The sequence below is a fragment of the Phaseolus vulgaris genome, chromosome 8, assembly GCF_000499845.2.
Source record: "Phaseolus vulgaris cultivar G19833 chromosome 8, P. vulgaris v2.0, whole genome shotgun sequence".
Classification (NCBI taxonomy): domain Eukaryota; kingdom Viridiplantae; phylum Streptophyta; class Magnoliopsida; order Fabales; family Fabaceae; genus Phaseolus; species Phaseolus vulgaris.
The window spans coordinates 14,119,103-14,139,360 of record NC_023752.2 but is presented as its reverse complement, the minus strand read 5'-3'; the positions used below and the strand labels follow the sequence as shown (position 1 = coordinate 14,139,360).

General features: G+C 42.3%; 1 protein-coding gene across 1 annotated transcript; it reads left to right on the top strand.

Moving 5' to 3' along the window:
- LOC137823889 (tropinone reductase 1-like) lies at positions 1-19,860 on the top strand. Its single transcript, XM_068629204.1, has 5 exons — positions 1-147; positions 220-427; positions 3,706-3,922; positions 4,028-4,140; positions 19,144-19,860. Exons 2-5 carry the CDS (start codon positions 383-385, stop codon positions 19,309-19,311), a joined length of 543 nt encoding a protein of 180 aa, XP_068485305.1. The 5' UTR covers positions 1-147; positions 220-382; the 3' UTR covers positions 19,312-19,860.
- The last annotated feature ends 398 nt before the right edge of the window (positions 19,861-20,258 follow it).

The window sequence follows — 20,258 nt, the reverse complement described above, 5'->3', positions numbered from 1 at the left end:
GCTTCACATCGCATCTATTTTCCATTTTGTGGAAGTGTTCGAATAGAAAAAAAAAATAGGGGAACCAAAGTTGAGCAGCATAAAGGACAAGAGATGGTCACTCGATGGCAAGACAGCTCTTGTGACAGGAGGCACCAGAGGGATTGGGTTGGTAACATACTTTACGAACATATTTACTTTTATTCACTTCTTTACTTTGTCTTGTTTATTTTTGATTAGGCATGCGATCGTGGAGGAATTGGCAGAATTTGGGGCAAGTATTCATGTATGTTCACGAAAGGAAGAAGATATTAATAGGTGTTTAGAAGAGTGGAAAAAGAAGGGCTTCAACGTCACTGGTTCAGTCTGTGATGTCTTACATCGCCACCAACGCCAAACACTCATGGAAACTGTTTCCTCCATCTTTCAGGGCAAGCTTAACATTCTAGTAAGATTCAACCACTCATCATAACCTTTTTTTCCCTCCCTCCAAACAAACATTCTGAAGCAAGATTTAAAGATTAGTTTATTTGTGGAGATCTACATATATTCTTAATTCTTAAACTCAAAGTGTCACCAGTCTTATTTTATTTTTATTTATATAATAAATCATTATTATCTTTAATTCTTTTTTAATATAATTTATAGTATAATTGTTATTAGAAAATAGGTGAATTTGATAAGTGTATTGTGAGACTATTCAAAAATAATATATTCTCCATTTAAAAATATAACTGTAAAATAAAAATATATTTTATGTTCATAAATTTGTATCAGAACTATGACAAATATAACAATAATTTGTCATTCTCCTGATTAACAAAGATAACAAACTACGACAATTGGAACATCAAAATGAAAGTTCTTCTCAAATATGAAGATTCTTAAGAGGTGGTTCAAGAAGTTTTTGGAGAATCAGAAAATACCACAGGATAATCGGTGATCCAAAACAAAACAATGAAAGAGACACGATCTAAAGATAAGGAAGCTTTGTACATGCTGTATCGAGTTGTTGATGAGATCATTTTTCAAAAGATTGTTGGTGCATCAACTTCAAAGGAAGCATGAGACATTTTGAAAATGTGTTCAAGGGTGTCGCTCGAGTTAAACAAACGCGTCTTCAACTCTACGAGGTGAGTTAGAGGCCATATTTACATTAATTGTGTGCAAATGGTAGCCAATCAACTCAAACGCAATGGAGAAACTCTCACGGATGCAAGGATTATGGAGAAAATTCTTGGGTCATTGACCTATGACTTTGAAAGTGTTGTAAGTGTAATCGAGGAGTCAAGAAATACGAAAGAAATTATTGTTGATAATCGAGATTGGGCTCGCTTTGTAAGATCTTCCAGGAACTTCTGGCTTGGGCGAGTGATTGAGCTTTCCATCTTTTCCTTTTTATCTTTGTTTATTCTCCTTTTGCCCTTTCATTTCCATTCTTCCCTAAAATTCTTAGTTTGACACAAATTTGGGAATAAATCGTTCTTATTCAAATTATAATCACAAAATATGTAAAAATGTTTAAATTCATAAATTAGGGGTTATATTATAGTTATTTTATCAATTAATATCCATAAGTGGCTGTATTTTAATATGAAATATTACTGAAATATGACACTTATTAGTATGATGAGAAGACAAAGTCTTTTAAGTTATTTGATCACATTGATAAAAAAAGTGATTGTGATTCGAGACGTACAAGTGAATGAAGAAACCACGTGGGACTAGAAGAATAAAATTGAGGCAAAACAAGGAGAGTCATTGAGTGTTGCACCAATAAATACTCTAATAATTTCTCTAGATTATGATGAAGAAGAAGAGCAACGCCAAGCTAAGATGGACAACTTACAAGACCTATATGACTCAATTAATGAAGTGCTTTTGATTTGCTTATTAATAGACTTAGAGAACATTGAATTTGAGGAAACAGTAAGAGACAAGAAATCGAAAGCTACAATGGATAAAGAGATAAAAGCAATTGAAAGAGATGGAATGTGGGACTTAATAAAGTTGCCAAAAGGTATAAACCATAGGTGTAAAATGGGTGTACAAGAAGAAGATGAATGGCCAAGGGGGGGTTGAAAGGTATAAGGCACACCTAGCTATAAAAGGATACAAACAACAGGCAGGAGTTGATTATGATGGAAGTTTATGCTCCGGTTGCAATAATGGAGACAATTCGACTTCTTTTGTCTCTTGTTGCTCGACTTGAGTGACCAATCTATCAAATGGATGTGAAAATTTTCTTTTTGGAGTCCTTGAAGAAGACGTCCATGTAGAGCAATTGCCTGGGTATATGAAATCGGGAAAGGAGAGCAAAGTGCTGAAGTTTAAGAAAGAACTCTATGGGTTAAACCAAACACCTCGTGCCTGGAACACCTGAATTGATACTTACTTCAACAAAAATACATTTTTACAATGTCCTTATGAGCATGTATTGTACGTAAAGAAAGAAGAAGGTAATTTACCTTTTTGTTGCTCTTTATGTTGATGATCTTATTTTCATGGGGACTAATGAAAAGATGGCTAATGATTTTAAAGAAGTTACGAAACGAGAGTTTGAAAGACAAACTTATGATTGATAAAGTATTTTCTTAGCCTTGAGATTAAATAAGGAGATTTTATAATTTTTGTGTAACAAGAAGCATATGAAGCTTGGTATGAGATTCTCTAAATTTGAGGGAGAAGATCAAGTGAATGCAAGTAAATATTGTAGTTTAGTAGGGAATCTACGGTATCTTACATGTACAAGGTCAGACATTGCGTATAGTGTTGGTATAGTAAGTCGATTCGTGGAGGATCCAAGATGCTTGCACCTAAAAGCTATTAGAAGAATTCTTCGATACATCTGAGGAACAAAATCATTTGGGCTACTCTACTAAAAAACAAATGAAATTAAGTTGGTTAGATAGTTTGATAATGATTAGTGCGGAGATGTAGATGATCGAAAAAATATAGCAAAATACGTGTTCTACATGGGAATACAACATTCACATGGCTCTCAAAGAAGCAGTCAATCGTAACTTTGTCAACATGTGAGGCGGAATATGTTGTAGCATCTTGGTGTGTCACATTATTTGGTTAAGAAAGTTATTATAAGTTAAACTTGCAACAACATGAGGCAACCGAAATACGAGTTGACAACAAATAAGGCTTTTAACTGGTAAATATTTTAGTTCATCATGAGAAGTAAGCATATTGATGCTCGTTTTTATTTTATTAGGGAAGATGTGAAGAATGGAGAAGTAAAAATAATGCATGTTGCAAGTCATGACCAAGTAGCAGACATTTTGACAAAACTTCTGCTAACAGCTCTATTTGAAAAATTGAAGGAGATGATTGGAATGAAGAATATAAAATGTTTGAGTTTAAGGAAGGAATTTGGTAAGCATTAAACCCAAAGCTCCCATCAATATTGCTTTCCGTGAAAATTTAAATGGCCTATAATTATTACCTTTAATAATGATTTTGAATGTAATTTATAATATAATTGTTATCAAATAATAGGTGAATTGGATAAGTCTACAACACTAAAATAAAAATATATTATTTATTACAAATTTTAATTTTAAAATATTATATTAGATTGAGTTATACTTAAATTCATTTAACAAAAAAAAGTGAAGACTCCATTATTATTTAGGCTTATGAATGAATTATTCTTCATTTTCTTATTCATTTTTCATTATTGTATTTGAGATGATTTCATATGTGGTACTGTCTTAGGTGAACAATAAAGGGTTAGACCTATCAAAGCAAATAATAGATAACACCGCTGAAGATATATCAACTGTGATGGCTACCAATTTTGAGTCTGCTTTTCATTTGACTCAACTTGCACACCCACTTCTTAAAGAATCTGGATTTGGAAACATTGTATTTATTTCATCCATTGCAGGCGTAAAAGCTCTTCCACTTTCATCTGCATATTCAGCCAGTAAAGGTATATGCATACTAATTTGCATTTGTAATTTTCCGAATCTAACTTGTTGATATGAATGAAATGGGTGGTAGAAGATATTTTATCTGAATATATAGTTTAATTCAGGAGCCATGAATCAATTCACCAAGAACGTGGCATTGGAGTGGGCAAAGGATAACATCCGTGCAAATGCTGTAGCACCCGGACCAATTTGGACTCCACTCTTGGAATCAGTCATGGTATGTTTTAAGATATGAAATAGGTATTGAAAATGTAGAAAACAAGAGGAAGATGCATATTATTATTGTAAATTTGGATCATGTCCAGTTTGGTTTTTAATGTTTACAAGGTTATACTAAATTATTTTTAAAAAGCAGTGGATTGGTTATAGTTAGTTTGCAAAAAATGCACCTTCTATGTGCTCGTACCCTCATGCTAATAATTTATTCATTAGGTATCATAGAGACCAAGACACATTAATTCCAACTTTTATGTATTGGTGTATTCCTTCTTAGAAAACTATTATGAGTTTAAGATCTTATTAAAAAATAATTAAATATTATATAATAAAGAAGACTAATAAATTTATTTTATGTAAAAGGTAGTGTCATATGTGTTGGCTTCCAGGTGGAGAGACTTAACCTACCTTTCTACTTTTTTTATCGTTAAAAAAAAGAATGAATATAAATGAAGATATTTCAGATATATATCAACCCTTATACAAAAACAACGATGTCCTTTAGCTTGCTACTCGCATATTAAAGCGAACAATGCGGGAAGAATAAGCTCAACGTCTACCCATACCCAAATACAAAAAACGTCACCTCTAAGTTGAATCAAACCTGCTCAACCCAACCTCCCACCTTTAACCTTTACTTTTTTTTATTGACCTCATGAATACCAATGGTTCTAGATACCAATATGAGTAAGAAAAACATGCTTAGCGTACCTATGACCAAACTTGTAGTTGCACCATTATAAAGATTTCTATGTGATGTATGCGTCCATTCTTGAAAACTTTCTTATTTCTTTGTTTCCAAATTTTTCCTATAACTGCTACCCACACAGAATACTAGATTCGGTTAACATGTTCTCTTTCTTCATTCATCCTGAAGTGTGAAAAAAGCATTTTTGGATCCTGATGAACCACCGATGTCCTGCCCACCCACTCAAAGCACTTAAACCAAACCAACCACGCTACCCTGCACGTACTAAACACATGAGGCGTTGTTTCCGCGTCCTCCCCACACATATTACATACGTTACTCTCCACTGTGATCCCCCTTCTCAACAAGTTAGCTTTAGCGCAATTTTGTTTTCCAACACTCTCCATGTTGTAACTAAGGTTGATGACTGAGCCTTAATCCTCGTGTAGATAGGAACCTTTCCCCTACACCTCACCATTTAGAACTCTATAAACATACTGGACTGTAAACCTTGAATCATCACTTTCTTTCCAAACCCACTTATCCTCCTTTTCTTCATTAAAAGTCTTCCTCCCCAAAAGCGTATCCAGCTCTTGCTCCTGGTGTTTTTCCCAATCAAACAGGCTCTTCCTCCACCCTATCTTCCAAGTCCACTCCAGATTGTTGTTCCACTCCCTTCCTTGCCTCAACATGGTTTTCTTGTGTACTACCAAATGGCCGAAAGGCCGACTAGACCGACTAGACGACAAAACCGACTAGACGACAACAGGCGAAGCTAAACGCGTAATTAGGTATAAACAACCCAACTTAAATGATAAGCACGGTTAAGGCACAATTGGACCTTCGTTTGGACCCTAAAGCAAGCCCATAGCGGCCATAGCCCACCTAGAGCAGTATAAATAGTAGAAGAGGCACATCACCCAAGGTAACTATTCACTCCCCACTCTTCTGGTGCTTAGCTCTCGGTCCAACTTGATCGTCGGAGTGTCTTCGCAGGTACTCCCCCCATCGTGTCCAAGCCGAAGATCCAGCTGGAAGAAGATCAATCGAAAGACCGACAAGACGAGAAGAACAACACAAGACATCATCAGAGGAAGTGTTCTGCAGGGCTTAGATCTTGTAGGAACATTTTGGCACCCACCGTGGGGCCGAGAAGAAAAACCCCACGAATTGTCCACATGGTGACTACGAGGAACATGACGGGTAACGATAGGAATGCACAAGAAGAAACCAGCCGTCCAGACCCTATGACGTTAATCTTGAAAATGCAGCAGGAAATGGAAGCTTTGAGGAAGGAGAATGCTCGGATGAAAGAAAAGCTTGCTGAGAAGCCGGAAATACCGGAAGCCATGGATAATATCCCCTCAGGAGATCACGCGAACACGGATACACGTGAGGCCGGGAGCTCGTATCAAGAAAACATAAGGCCGACCTCAAATAATGCGCTAAACACGGCGCCTCGAAGAAGCCCCTTTACTGAAACCATCCTTGAAGTCCCCTTGCCGGGAACCTGGAACAACCCCACGTTGGACAAGTATGATGGATCCACGGATCCGGATGAGCATGTAAATGCGTACCTGACACAGGTCGGCTTGCATACGGCGGAAGACGCGTTGTGGTGCCGAATATTTCCCACCTCACTTAAGGGGGCAGCCTTGAGCTGGTTCACTCGACTGCCAGCTCAATCCATAGATTGCTTCGACACACTCGCGGCTAAGTTTGGAGCACAGTTCACTACCAGCCAACCACACCACCTCACTTCGATCGCCTTAGTGAATATTCGGCAAGAGAAGTCGGAGACCTTGAGGGCCTTCATGAACAGATTCAGCAAAACAGTTAGACATACGAAACCTAAGTCCCGAAGTGGCGATGCACCACATGGTAACTGCACTTAAGCCGGGACCGTTCTCGGATAGTTTATGCATGCAACCGGCCACAACATTGGATGAGTTGCGCCAAAGAGCCACCAAATACATGCAGCTGGAGGAATTGAAAGAGTTTCGGAGTAGGGCTCAGGCACCCGACGAACCTGAGAGGAGGAAAGACAGAAGCAGACCAACACATTTTGGGAAGCCTAGAGACTTTCCCAAGGGACCACGTTTCACCCGTTACACCCCCTTGACTGCCGAAAGGTCGAGGGTCTTAGAGGAAGCTATCAACGCAAATCTCCTGAAGGCACCAAGCAGGACTCCTACCCCGCAGAGTGCCGATCAAACCAAGCATTGTCGATACCACCTCAATTTTGGGCACACAACGGAAGATTGTTGGGCACTGAAGGATAAAATCGAAGAGCTCATCCAAGCCGGTCATCTGCGACGCTTTGTCCAGACAAGCCGAGAAGACGGGAAAAAACGAGGTTGACATGGAAAAGAGAGAAGGGCGTAGGGACACACAGGCAAACGAACAGAGAGGCCGACGAGGCCGGGAAGGCCGAGAAGGACGAGGAGGAAGAGATCGTCGAAGAATCATGCCGGTACGGGGGGTCATAAACACGATTGTCGGGGGGTTTCGCGGGAGGAGGAACTACATCATCCTCCCGAAAAAGACACCTCCGAGCGGTCAGTTCGGTGTACTCCATCAGCAAAAGCAACAGGAGAGACCTGCCTCCCATGCTTTTCATGAATTCGGACTTCAGAAACATAAACCCGAAGCATGATGACCCTATGGTAGTCACCATCGAAGTAGCCAACTTTGTCATCATGAAAACTCTGATAGATCAAGGAAGCTCTGTGGATATCTTGTATTGGAAGACCTTCCGAAAGATGGGCATATCTGACGACGACATTGTCCAGTATGATGAACAAATCATTGGCTTCGCGGGGCAGAGAGTTAACACCAGAGGGTACATTGACTTGGACACCAAGTTTGGAGAAGGAAATCGAGACTGCCGGACGATCAAAATCAGATACCTGCTTGTCAACGCCGAAACGTCTTACAATATTTTTATCGGGCGATCCTCTCTCAACAAATTGGGAGCTATAGTCTCGACACCCCACCTGGCCATGAAGTTCCCAGCCGACAACCCGAGTAGGGGCCGAGAGGTGGTCACTCTCCATGCCGACCAAAAGACTGCTAGAGAATGTTACGCGGCAAGTTTGAAGATTCTGCCACCGCGAACACCCACCCGGAGGGCCGAGGTTCATCATATATCCCTGAGTGATGACCTGGATCCAAGACCGAATGACGAACCTCAGGTGGAACCCAAGGAAGAGGTGGTGCTATGCCGGGTGGGCCGAGCAGGTCAGAACACATGTTTGGGATCAACCTTAGGAGAAGAGGGAAAGAACATTATCACGGTTGTCCTATACAAAAATACGGACTTGTTCGCATGGTCGGCAGCCGACATGCCGGGAATAGATCCCCGCATAATCTCGCACAAACTATCAGTCTGTAAGGAGGCTAGACCGGTAGCCCAGAAGAAGAGAAAGTTCGTGGGAGAAAAAGGACGGATAGTCGAAGAGGAAACCAGGAAACTACTGGATGCTAGGTTTATCCGAGAAGTGCATTACACCACGTGGCTGGCAAACATAGTCCTGGTGCAGAAGAACAATGGAAAGTGGCGAATGTGCACCGATTACACCCATCTTACCAGGGCTTGTCCAAAAGATGCGTATCCGTTGCCAAGCATTGACCAGCTGGTAGATGGTGCAGCCGGCCACAAAGTGTTGAGTTTCCTCGATGCATACTCCGGGTACAACCAAATACACATGAATCCGGCAGACCGAGAGAAGACAACCTTCATTACTGACAGAGCCAACTTTTGCTATGAGGTCATGCCTTTTGGCCTCAAGAATGCTGGAGCGACCTATCAAAGGCTTATGGACCGAATGTTCCGAGACCAGATAGGAAAAACCATGGAGGTTTATGTTGATGACATAATTGTGAAATCTGATAGCGTGGAACAGCATGCCAACGACTTGGCTGAGGTCTTCCAGCAGATAAGGAAGTACGACATGCGTCTTAACCCTGAGAAATGCGTATTCGGGGTTGAAGGAGGCAAGTTCCTAGGCTTTATGCTGACAAGTCGAGGAATCGAGGCAAATCCATACAAGTGTCGAGCCTTGGAAACCATGAGTAGCCCGGATAGCCTGAAAGAAGTTCAGCGACTGGTAGGAAGACTGACGTCCTTGTCCAGATTCATGCCCAGACTAGCAGACAAGATCAGACCGATCTTGAGGCTCATTAAAAAAGCAGAGAAGTTCGCATGGAACGAAAGCTGCGAAGAAGCTTTTCAGATTATAAAAAAGGCGTTGGCCGAACCGCCTGTTCTGAGTAAACCCGTCCATGGGACACCTCTACTGGTCTACCTGGCCGTGTCACCGGAAGCCGTGAGTGCCGCCATAGTACAAGGCGAAACAGAACAAAAACCAGTCTACTTCGTTAGCCGAGTACTACAAGATGCCGAAACCCGATATCAAGCGATTGAGAAGGTAGCTCTAGCCCTCGTTCATGCTTCCAGAAGACTTCGACAATATTTTCAAAGCCACGAGATCGTAGTGCGAACTGACTTCCCCATCAATAAGATTTTGCAAAAACCCAAGTTGGCCGGAAGAATGATCGGCTGGTCAGTCGAGTTGTCTGAATTCAGCATTAAATACGAACCACAAGGACCTATCAAGTCCCAATGCTTAGCGGACTTCACATCAGAGTTGCAGCAATGTCAAGAACCCGAAACCACATGGACGTTGCATGTCGATGGCTCCTCAAGTAAGAAGGGGGGGGGAGCAGGAATCGTGCTGGAAGGACTAGAGAACATACAAATTGAGCAATCTTTACGTTTTGGGTTCCAAACATCTAACAATCAAGCATAATACGAAGCACTTATAGCCGGATTATTGTTGGCTAAAGACGTGGGAGCCCAGAAGGTAGAATGTAAGACAAACTCGCAACTCATGGTCGGACACATCAATGGGAGCTACCAAATCAAAGATCCTCTGCTCCTGAAATACTATCACAGAGTTGTTAACATCATCAGCCAGTTCCAAAGCGTCACGATAAGCCATGTAAAACGACAAGACAACCTTAGGGCCGACACCCTGTCAAAACTAGCTACCGCTAAGAAGAAAGGCCGACATGCCTCCGTCATCCAGCAAACCTTGTCGGTTCCGTCGGTCCCCGTCGGGGAATGCATGGTTACAGAGCAAGGAGAGGAAGATTGGGTGTCCGACATGAAAAAAGTAATCAGAAACCGGGAAGAAGGGAAAGATGGTCATGACTTGTCTCTCGCAAAGAAAGCGTCTCGATTTGTCATAATAGGGGAAGACTTGTATAAAAGAGGGTTCTCGACCCCACTACTCAAGTGCGTCTCGAAAGCGGAGGCCGAATACGTTTTGCAAGAATGGCACCAAGGAGCATGTGGCTTACATTCCGGAGCCCGAACGATGGCGACCAGAGTCCTGAGGGCCGGATACTACTGGCCGACACTAAGAACTGATTGTGCCAATTTCGTGAAAAAATGCATAAGTTGCCAAGAGCACGGTCCGCTAATCCACCTTCATCCCTATAATCTCCAAAGCATCAACTCTCCCTGGCCGTTTGCCCTGTGGGGAATGGACATAATAGGCCCCTTCCCCACAGCAACCGGACAAAGGAAGTTTTTGTTGGTAGCAGTTGATTACTTTACAAAATGGATAGAAGCGGAACCCCTCGCAAGCATCACGGCTCGACAAGTTCAGAGCTTTGTATGGAAGGACATCGTTTGCAGGTTCAGAATCCCGCACACCATCATCACGGATAATGGAAGACAATTCACGGATCGGAAGTTGGCCGAATTCTATGAGAGCCTGGGTATCCGACACAAGACAAGCTCTGTGGAACACCCGCAAACTAACGGCCAAGCTGAATCCGCCAACAAAGTCATCTTGAATGAATTAAAGAAAAGACTTGGCAGTGCAAAAGGTAAGTGGGTAGAAGAACTCGTGGAGGTTCTTTGGGCCTATCGGTGTACCCCCCATTCGGCAACTGGGGAAACCCCGTACAACCTCACCTACGACACAGATGCCATGCTGCCAGTAGAAGTCGGAGAACCGACAATCCGAAGAGAACTCCATAACCTGAAGATAAACGAAGAATGTCTAAGAACGGAGCTGGACTTACTCCAAGAGTCGCGTGACAAGGCTAAGATAAGAGAGGAAGCTTGCAAACAGATAGTTGCGAGAAGATACAACTCGAAGACTAAACCAAGAGAGTTCCAAGAAGGAGACCAGGTCTGGAGGATGAAAGGAGAAGCTCGCAGGATCCCAACAGAAGGAAAGTTCAATGCAAACTGGGAAGGCCCCTTCAAGGTCAGAGAAAATCTCCAGAACGGCGTATACCGCCTAGAACACTTGGATGGCCGAGAAGTTCCCAGGACATGGAACGCGGGCCATTTGAAAATGTATTTCAGTTAACATGTATCATAGGTGTACTCTTTCCTACCTTCAATCTTTTTTTCCAGAGAGCTCTCCCGAGGGTTTTTGATTGAAGAATGTTTTAACAAGGCACCACAATCAATGAAATCATGTTTATCAGCTAAAAATTCTCTGACAAATCATTAACACAAGAACCTAACCAAACCTCTCGGCCAAGGAAGAATTCACCCACGTGAATCCCTGCCGAGAGTTCAACAAAAAAACCTCTCGACCAAGAGAGTCTCAAAGAAACCTCTCGGCCAAGGAAGAATTCACCCAAGTGAATCCCTGCCGAGAGTGCAATATAAAACCTCTCGGCCAAGAGAGTCTCAAAGAAACCTCTCGGCCAAGGAAGAATTCACCCAAGTGAATCCCTGCCGAGAGTGCAATAAAAAACCTCTCGGCCAAGAGAGTCTCAAAGAAACCTCTCCGCCAAGGAAGAATTCACCCACGTGAATCCCTGCCGAGAGTGCAATTAAAAACCTCTCGGCCAAGAGAGTCTCAAAGAAACCTCTCGGCCAAGGACGAATTCACCCAAGTGAATCCCTGCCGAGAGTGCAATAAAAAACCTCTCGGCCAAGAGAGTCTCAAAGAAACCTCTCGGCCAAGGAAGAATTCACCCACGTGAATCCCTGCCGAGAGTGCAATTAAAAACCTCTCGGCCAAGAGAGTCTCAAAGAAACCTCTCGGCCAAGGAAGAATTCACCCAAGTGAATCCCTGCCGAGAGTGCAATAAAAAACCTCTCGGCCAAGAGAGTCTCAAAGAAACCTCTCGGCCAAGGAAGAATTCACCCAAGTGAATCCCTGCCGAGAGTGCAATAAAAAACCTCTCGACCAAGAGAGTCTCAAAGAAACCTCTCGGCCAAGGAAGAATTCACCCAAGTGAATCCCTGCCGAGAGTGCAATAAAAAACCTCTCGGCCAAGAGAGTCTCAAAGAAACTTCTCGGCCAAGGAAGAATTCACCCACGTGAATCCCTGCCGAGAGTGCAATTAAAAACCTCTCGGCCAAGAGAGTCTCAAAGACACCTCTCGGCCAAGGACGAATTCACCCAAGTGAATCCCTGCCGAGAGTGCAATAAAAAACCTCTCGGCCAAGAGAGTCTCAAAGAAACCTCTCCGCCCAGGAAGAATTCACCCACGTGAATCCCTGCCGAGAGTGCAATTAAAAACCTCTCGGCCAAGAGAGTCTCAAAGAAACTTCTCGGCCAAGGAAGAATTCACCCAAGTGAATCCCTGCCGAGAGTGCAATATAAACCTCTCGGCCAAGAGAGTCTCAAAGAAACCTCTCGGCCAAGGAAGAATTCACCCAAGTGAATCCCTGCCGAGAGTGCAATAAAAAACCTCTCGGCCAAGAGAGTCTCAAAGAAACCTCTCGGCCAAGGAAGAATTCACCCACATGAATCCCTGCCGAGAGTGCAATTAAAAACCTCTCGGCCAAGAGAGTCTCAAAGAAACCTCTCGGCCAAGGACGAATTCACCCAAGTGAATCCCGGCCAAGGACCGACAGCCCGAGAAGAGCCTTCGGCATTCTCGGCATCTATGATAGGGATGTCATCAGCCAATGGCCTCTCCCTATCAGACCCCCTAGACACAGAACATGAGGCAGCAGCCGAAAGAAAAGACATTGTTACCTCCAGGAAACTCTTCGACCAATACACAAGGAAGGCAGGAAAGTTACTCGGCTGTCGGACTCTCGGAGCTAGTTCACGGATCACGCGAAGAAATCGGAGCCCACTGCCACTCCTATTTATAGGTGAAAGAAATGAGAAGGCGACGCGTCAAAACGAATGCCCACCGTTGGATCCACATGCAATGAACGCGTGAGATCTTACCCAGCGGTCACATCCCACAATACCACGCACACGCGCCTCGAGTACAAGCCAACGTACTCAACCTCAACCAACTGAAGGCTCACGGCAATTCGACTCTACGTTACGTTTACGCCAACTCACTTGAGCCTGGGGGGCATATGTACTACCAGATGGCCGAAAGGCCGACTAGACCGACTAGACGACAAAACCGACTAGACGACAACAGACGAAGCTAAACGCGTAATTAGGTATAAACAACTCAACTTAAATGATAAGCACGGTTAAGGCACAATTGGGCCTTCGTTTGGACCCTAAAGCAGACCCACAACGGCCACAACCCACCTAGAGCAGTATAAATAGCAGAAGAGGCACATCACCCAAGGTAACTATTCACTCCCCACTCTTCTGGTGCTTAGCTCTCGGTCTGACTTGATCGTCGGAGTGTCTTCGCAGGTACTCCCCCCATCGTGTCCAAGCCGAAGATCCAGCTGGAAGAAGATCAACCGAAAGACCGACAAGACGAGAAGAACAGAACAAGACATCATCAGAGGAAGTGTTCTGCAGGACTTAGATCTTGTAGGAACATCTTGCATGAACATATTTGATATAACCTCAAAAATTTATCTTTAAGAGCTTCGTTCCCCACCCTTGTATCCTCCCACAAAAATCTATCTCCCATTCCTGACATCCCAAAAAAAGTTGTCCTCAAAATTTCCTTTCCAACCCTTTAAACTCCAAACTTCCTTCAAATCCCTCCACCACAGGAAATATGACTTGCATCTTGTTTGAGCCCATACATTTCTCCAACCTCTGTACTTGGATTCCACCACTTCTTTCCACAAGTCAATTTCTCCAGTGCCCAAGCTCCAGATGCACTTCCCTAGAAAAGCCACGTTGAACTTTCTAATCTCAATCATACCAAGCCCTCCCGCTCCCTTTAGTTCACAAACTTTTTGCCACGAAGCCCAAGCTACCTTCTTGCCTTCCGAGCCACATCCCCAAATAAAATCTCTTTCAAAACCTCTCTAACTCCTTTGCCACCATGATTGACATTTTGTAAAGTGACAAATAAAACAAAGGAAGAGAGGACATGACAGACTTAATTAGACATAAGCGAACCGCCATCGAGATATACTTGCCCTTTCATCTTCCTAACCTGTTTCTCACTCTCTCCGACACCCCTTCCCAAAAACTTCCTTTTTTTATGACACCCCCTACAAGCATACCCAAGTACTTGAAATGAGTTTTCATTATCTTACAATTCAGGATAGAAGCACAATGTTGTAGCAAATGTTGGCTGCAGCCCACCTCACCTATGTAACTTTTCATAAAATTTACTTTAACACCTGATGCCAACTCAAAATAGTTAAGCATAGCCTTAGTCACAAACACACTTTAGGGGTTCACTTTATAGAAGAACAAAGTGTCATCAGCATACTGAAGCATGTTCACCTTTATAAGCTTTTCACCGATTGACAGACTCTCTAGCGACTCCTTCTCCACCGCTTTCCTTACCACTCATGCTAGACCCTCGGCCACAATTAAAAATAGAAACGACACTAAAGGATCTCTTTGTCTCAGCCCATACAACATTCTTTATTTCCTCCTTGGTGATTGTTTCTACCAGCATACCGTTATCGACATCTGAGATACGGGAGAAATCTGCATTGTCAAGCTTGACATGCTGCCAATCACCTCTACTAAACATGTTCTTAAAGAAGTCTCTAACCTTACCCTTTACCACCTCATGATCTTCATACCATTGGCCATTATCCCTCAGTCCGTTGATTCCATTCCTCGACCTCTTCCACTTAATGACTGAATGGAAATACTTGGAATTGATATCCCTCTGTTTCAACCATCTTTGTCGTGCTTTTTGTTGTAGAAGCATTTCTATTTGTGGTTGTTAGTTCTCTCTTATGCCAAAAGAATCCTCCTTTCCTCCCTCCCGACTTTATCTAGTTCACTGCCATCATCCCTTGCATCTAAATCTTGAAATCTTGTTTGGATCTCTTCCCTCGCCTTATTAACATTTCTAAAAACTTCTTTGTTTTACACTTTTATGTTTGCTTTCATAAGCTTCAAGTTTTCCTTAAAGACGAAAATCCCAGTGTCTTGCACTTCATAACTCTCCCATTTACTATGGACGAAGTCCTTAAACTTGCCATCAGATTGCCAAATATCCAAACTTCTAAACGGTTTAGGTCCCCAATCCACGGTCAAAGTTTTTAATACCAGGGCACAATGTTCAAACACCGATCTACCAAGAACAACTTGTTTTCTATCCGACCATTTGTCCAACCATTCACTTGAGACTAGAATCCGATCTATTTTGCTCTTAACCAGCCCGTTGGGCTTATACCAAATGAATTTTCTCCCCACCATCGGAATGTCGAACAAGTCTGATTTCTCAATAAAAGCATTGAACCTTCTCGTCTCCCCTCTATAAACATGACTGGATTTCACGCTTCTCCTTTCTCCTGACCTCCTAATAGAATTAAAGTCTTCGACTGCGCACCACGTCGCTGACATGTGTGCCCTTTTCTTCTCCCAAATAGCCTCCCAGATGGCACATCTCTCCCTGAGAAATCCATAACTGTAAATATTCACGATGGTGGTGGGGAGAGACTCCCCCACTTTGCACTCCCCTTCAATAATACAAAAGATCACCCCAATGATGATATTATCCAGATGAAAACAAATTCTCCTCCACATCGTTATTACCCCACCAGCATTGTTATCCGTGCCCCTCTCAACCCAATCAATTTCATTAGTACCCCACATCTGGAAAAAAATTTCCTTCCCCAGCTCCTTACACTTTGTCTCTTGTAAGCATACGACATATGATTGCTCTTTTCTTACCAAGTCTTCTAGATATCTCGTTTTGGAACTTCCCCCTACTCCGCTAATGTTCATGCTAATCAGCTTCATCATCAGAAACACTATCCTCCACCCTGCTTATACTCACCCTCTTACTTGCACCATTATTCCTTAATTTCAAAGATTGAAGGTGGCCTATAACGACCTCCTCCTCACCTGTATACAAAAGCTCCACTTCCTTTCCCAACTTTCAAATTGTTATTGCTTTGTCATGTTCATCTTTCAACCAAAAGAGCCTATTACAATTCTTAACTCCATTGTCAGACAAACCAAGATTTAGAGATTTGCTTTCTAACTTTGTTCTGGGCCTTTTGTGTTACTAGTTGGCATTGATCCCTTCTCTTCTCTCGCTGTCACCTTTTGTTCTTGCACACGCTTCTCTCATTGATGCCCCTTCGTCCTCCTAGACCGTGCGTGAGCCTTGGACTAACTCTACCATCTCACTCTCCTTAAGCACTACGATGTTGCCTCTTCCATTGATGAGGAAAGCTTCCTCTCCCACGTTCTCGCAAAACCTCTCCTTTATTTCTTCGACAAACACGACACTTGAGCTCAAAACCATGAACTTTAGATTGCGCCACTTACGTAATTTCTCCTACTTGCCTCCTTCGACCGTGACCATCGCCGTCGCAGATCCATCGCCTGTCGTTTCCACATCAATGGAAGTATCTCCTTGGCCATACGCAGCACCGCCGATGCTATTGAGTTCATACGCCATGACGCCTCCGTTCGTCCCTTGGTCTAAGTGCATCATCTCCTCCAATGTCGCCACGCTCGGTCCACCTTGCTCCTCCCCAACATCGTTCTTCAAGCGTGACCTACCGCCTCTGCGTCGTCCCTCCTCTGATGTGCCTCCTCCATTCTCATGAGACGCACCCCAAGCAGATTGGCCTTGGGCCTGCTCCACACATCCGGATTGTTCAGCTTCCACTTCAATTGGGCCCAAACCCCTGAAACCACTAAACCCTTGGGGCTTCTTCTTCCTGCACCCCCACGTTTTTCTTCCTGCACCCCCACAATTTTAAATATTCCAAAATTAACCTTGACCTATAATTTGAAACTGGGCACCATGTTGGACTTCCTTTATCACTGTTCATCTTCATCATTGAATATCAACCACTGGTGGAGGGTTTTTGTAGTTGTTTGAGGCAAGGTGGAGGAGTACGCTATGTTGTCGAAGTGTTGTTTGCGTTGTAGAGGTAAGAGTTAAGTTTTTATTAGGAGCATGGTGGTTATGGAGATTTCGGGGTTACTGGATATCGAGATCCGGTAATGTATTACGGATTCATGAATCAGGAATTGATTAAATTGTGTTTTCTGGATGAGGGAGTGTTTCGGAAGCAAATTTTGCATAAATTGTTGATTTCCAGATTACTGAATTTGGAAGCCTAATTCTGTTACGGATTGGTGAATCCGAAATGATTTTTTTGAATTATGGATTTCAGAATCCGGAATGCATATTTCTGTTACGAATTGATGAATCCGGAATGCTTTTTTTGAATGATAGATTTCTGAATGTGGAATGTATATTTTGAATTACGGATTGGTGGGTCCAAAATTTACCGGAAGTGTAAATCCAAAAAATTTCCAGATTTTATAATCCGGAATGTAAAAAATTAAGTACAATTTAAGTGCATTTTGGGGTTTTTAAAAATTAATAGGGACAATATGGTCTTTGCATGATATTGTGGGGTGCAGGAAGAAAAATGTGGGGGTGCATGAAGAAACTACCAACCCTTGGTTTGTCAATAAGTGGGCCTTAAGTGGCCCATGGTAAATTAAGTCAGTCTCTCTACCTATTCCCTTGGCCGTTTCAGCTTCTAAGTACTCCATGTGCCGCAAAACACTATCTTCTACCTTGGAGACCTTAACACCCTCTTCTTTAGAAGTGCAGACATTATGCCTCTCCATTCTCCGAAAGCCTAGTCCCACACGACTCCTACCGCGGGCCTCCATCTTGATGCTTCTCCTTCCATACCATTGCACTGATGGTTCTTCACCGACTATCTCACCACCCTCCATCTCGTCACCGTAGTCCAAACCTTCTGACTCATAATAAGCCACTCCTCCCTTCTCCTCCAAGCCACCTTCCGAGTCCCCTTCTTGCAATGCCCCTATTTATGGTGATAAGCATGAGAAAAATCCATGACAAAGGGCTCCTCTTACATGGCCAACCTACACTGGATCCCGTTTACTCTCAGAAGCTTTACCATCTTTGTCTCTCCACCCATTGACACCCTAACACAGAGCCTCACATACTCTGACACTTCCTTTGTGGTGGTTGCATCATCTACCTCGACCAAAGTTCCAAAGCACTGCCTACTCCAAAACCTAAAAGGCAAGCCTCTACATCTCACCCATACAAGCCTTTCCTCCACTGCAAAGTTGTTGTTCCAAGGCACCACCTATTCGAAGAAAGCCTCAAACCAGTCCTTGTTCTCCTTGTAAGCCTTTTTTACCACACCTTCTGACTCCCTAAACAACAACACATACTTCTCCTCTAGATACCTTATTCTGATAAAATTGAGCCCTTCCATGATGAAACCATCCTTCACGCCCTGCACCTTTCTCGCTTCAATCAGTCTTTCTGCAAAGCATCCTTGTAACCAATTTGTGCTCTCCTCCTTAACTGTTATATGAACGATTGCATCCCTGCCATTTTGTGCCCTCTTTTCTCTCCCTTGCTCCACCTTTTGCGCGTACGTCTGAGGTTGAACCTTCCTCATCCATTCCTTCCTCTGTTGCTCCGGTCGATGATTGTTGTTCCACTCCTCCCTCGTTTCCTCCTTCCTCCTGTATTTTGGCCTGTTCACTCCTTGTCCCTATCCATATTAGGTTTAGCCTACTTTCCAGAGTTTCTATATTAACAACTTCTTAGGAATCTGACAAAACCAAACCTTTGCTTTCTAACATTTAATCTCTTTGAAATGAACACATCTTTGATTCTTCCTTTTCTCTGAAAATTTTTCCACATGGTCGACCTAAAAATTAGTGAAGAAGAAGCTAACCTCCATGGTTAAGAAATGTTGTTCTTACTAACCTACCTTTCTTAATAAATGCTTATATAACTAAATTTTATATCTAATGGAACATCGATCATTAGGGTATTATAGAACTTATGAAACTTTATGTTATATGTGAAAATGGTATTATCGGTGTGATTTTTAAAATTTGACACATATATTATATTTTGTTTGTTTATATGTTGATATCATAGTAATTGTTGTTCTTTTAGGAAAAAATGGGGCGGAAAGAGTATGATGATAATGTTATGTCTAAAATACCTTTTGGTCGTAATGGAGAACCCAAAGAAGTATCATCACTTGTTGCTTTTCTTTGTCTTCCAGCTGCATCATACATTACTGGGCAGATTTTATGTGTGGATGGCGGTTTCACAACTTAAATTTCAATTAGTGACTTAATAATTAATTATGAGTCACTTTGCTGAATTAATTCTACTGTTCAATTTTCATTCTCCGTTTTTCATAATATGTATCCTTTGAGTCTTGCTTACCATCACTTTTTTTTTATAAGCAATGAATAAATAAAATTAAGGGGATACTTCAGGGGTATCCCAACCCATATACAGTAGCCCAGAAGTGGACTTCCTACATCATCCACACAAAAGACTCTCCTTTATGGTTGTGGCAGAGCAACCTTAAAGTGAGACAATCATACCCAAAAAACAGCCAACAGGTTACCTTAAGCAACTTACAACTCGAGACGCCCACAACCGATGCCCTCTACATTCACCTCGCCACGCGACGAGTTACCCATACACATTGCCTTCGGCGACCACCGACTACGCCCATAAAGAGCACGCCACTTCCTCGACCGGCGATTATCTTTGAATAACTTCGACGACCACCAACCACCGACTTGCTTACCATCACTGTTAGACCATCTTTTCCATTATCTTATGTTCTTAAGCATTGTCTAGCGTCTTTAGTAACACTTGGGTATTTGGCCTCTGTTTTATATATATATATATATATATATATATATATTTTGTTTAATACAATCTTACAACTTGATTAAGATTTGATTAATTGTTTGAGTTTGTGTTCTTTATGTAAGTTAAGATGTACTTAGATATGTGAGAATATCCATTTTAATGGTGCTCTTTTATTTGAAGAAATAATGTGAATACATTGTGATTAAGCATGGAGATGAGATATGTGTGATTATCCGGCAAGAGAAAACGACAATAAGATATGATCAAATATGTATTCTAAAATTTGAAAATTACTTAACTGAATTACTTTGTAATTTTCTAAAAGTTATAAATTATTAATTAGGTACGTGGCTTTTTGAACATAAATAAATTATGTTTACATCATAGTAAGTTAT

Excerpts from the sequence above, each read along its gene's own strand:
- LOC137823889 (XM_068629204.1), top strand. The coding sequence starts at position 383 with ATGGAAACTGTTTCCTCCATCTTTCAGGGCAAGCTTAACATTCTA. Across the intron at positions 428-3,705 it reads AGGGCAAGCTTAACATTCTA|GTGAACAATAAAGGGTTAGA; the intron begins GTAAGATTCAAC and ends GTACTGTCTTAG. Across the intron at positions 4,141-19,143 it reads CACTCTTGGAATCAGTCATG|GAAAAAATGGGGCGGAAAGA; the intron begins GTATGTTTTAAG and ends TTGTTCTTTTAG.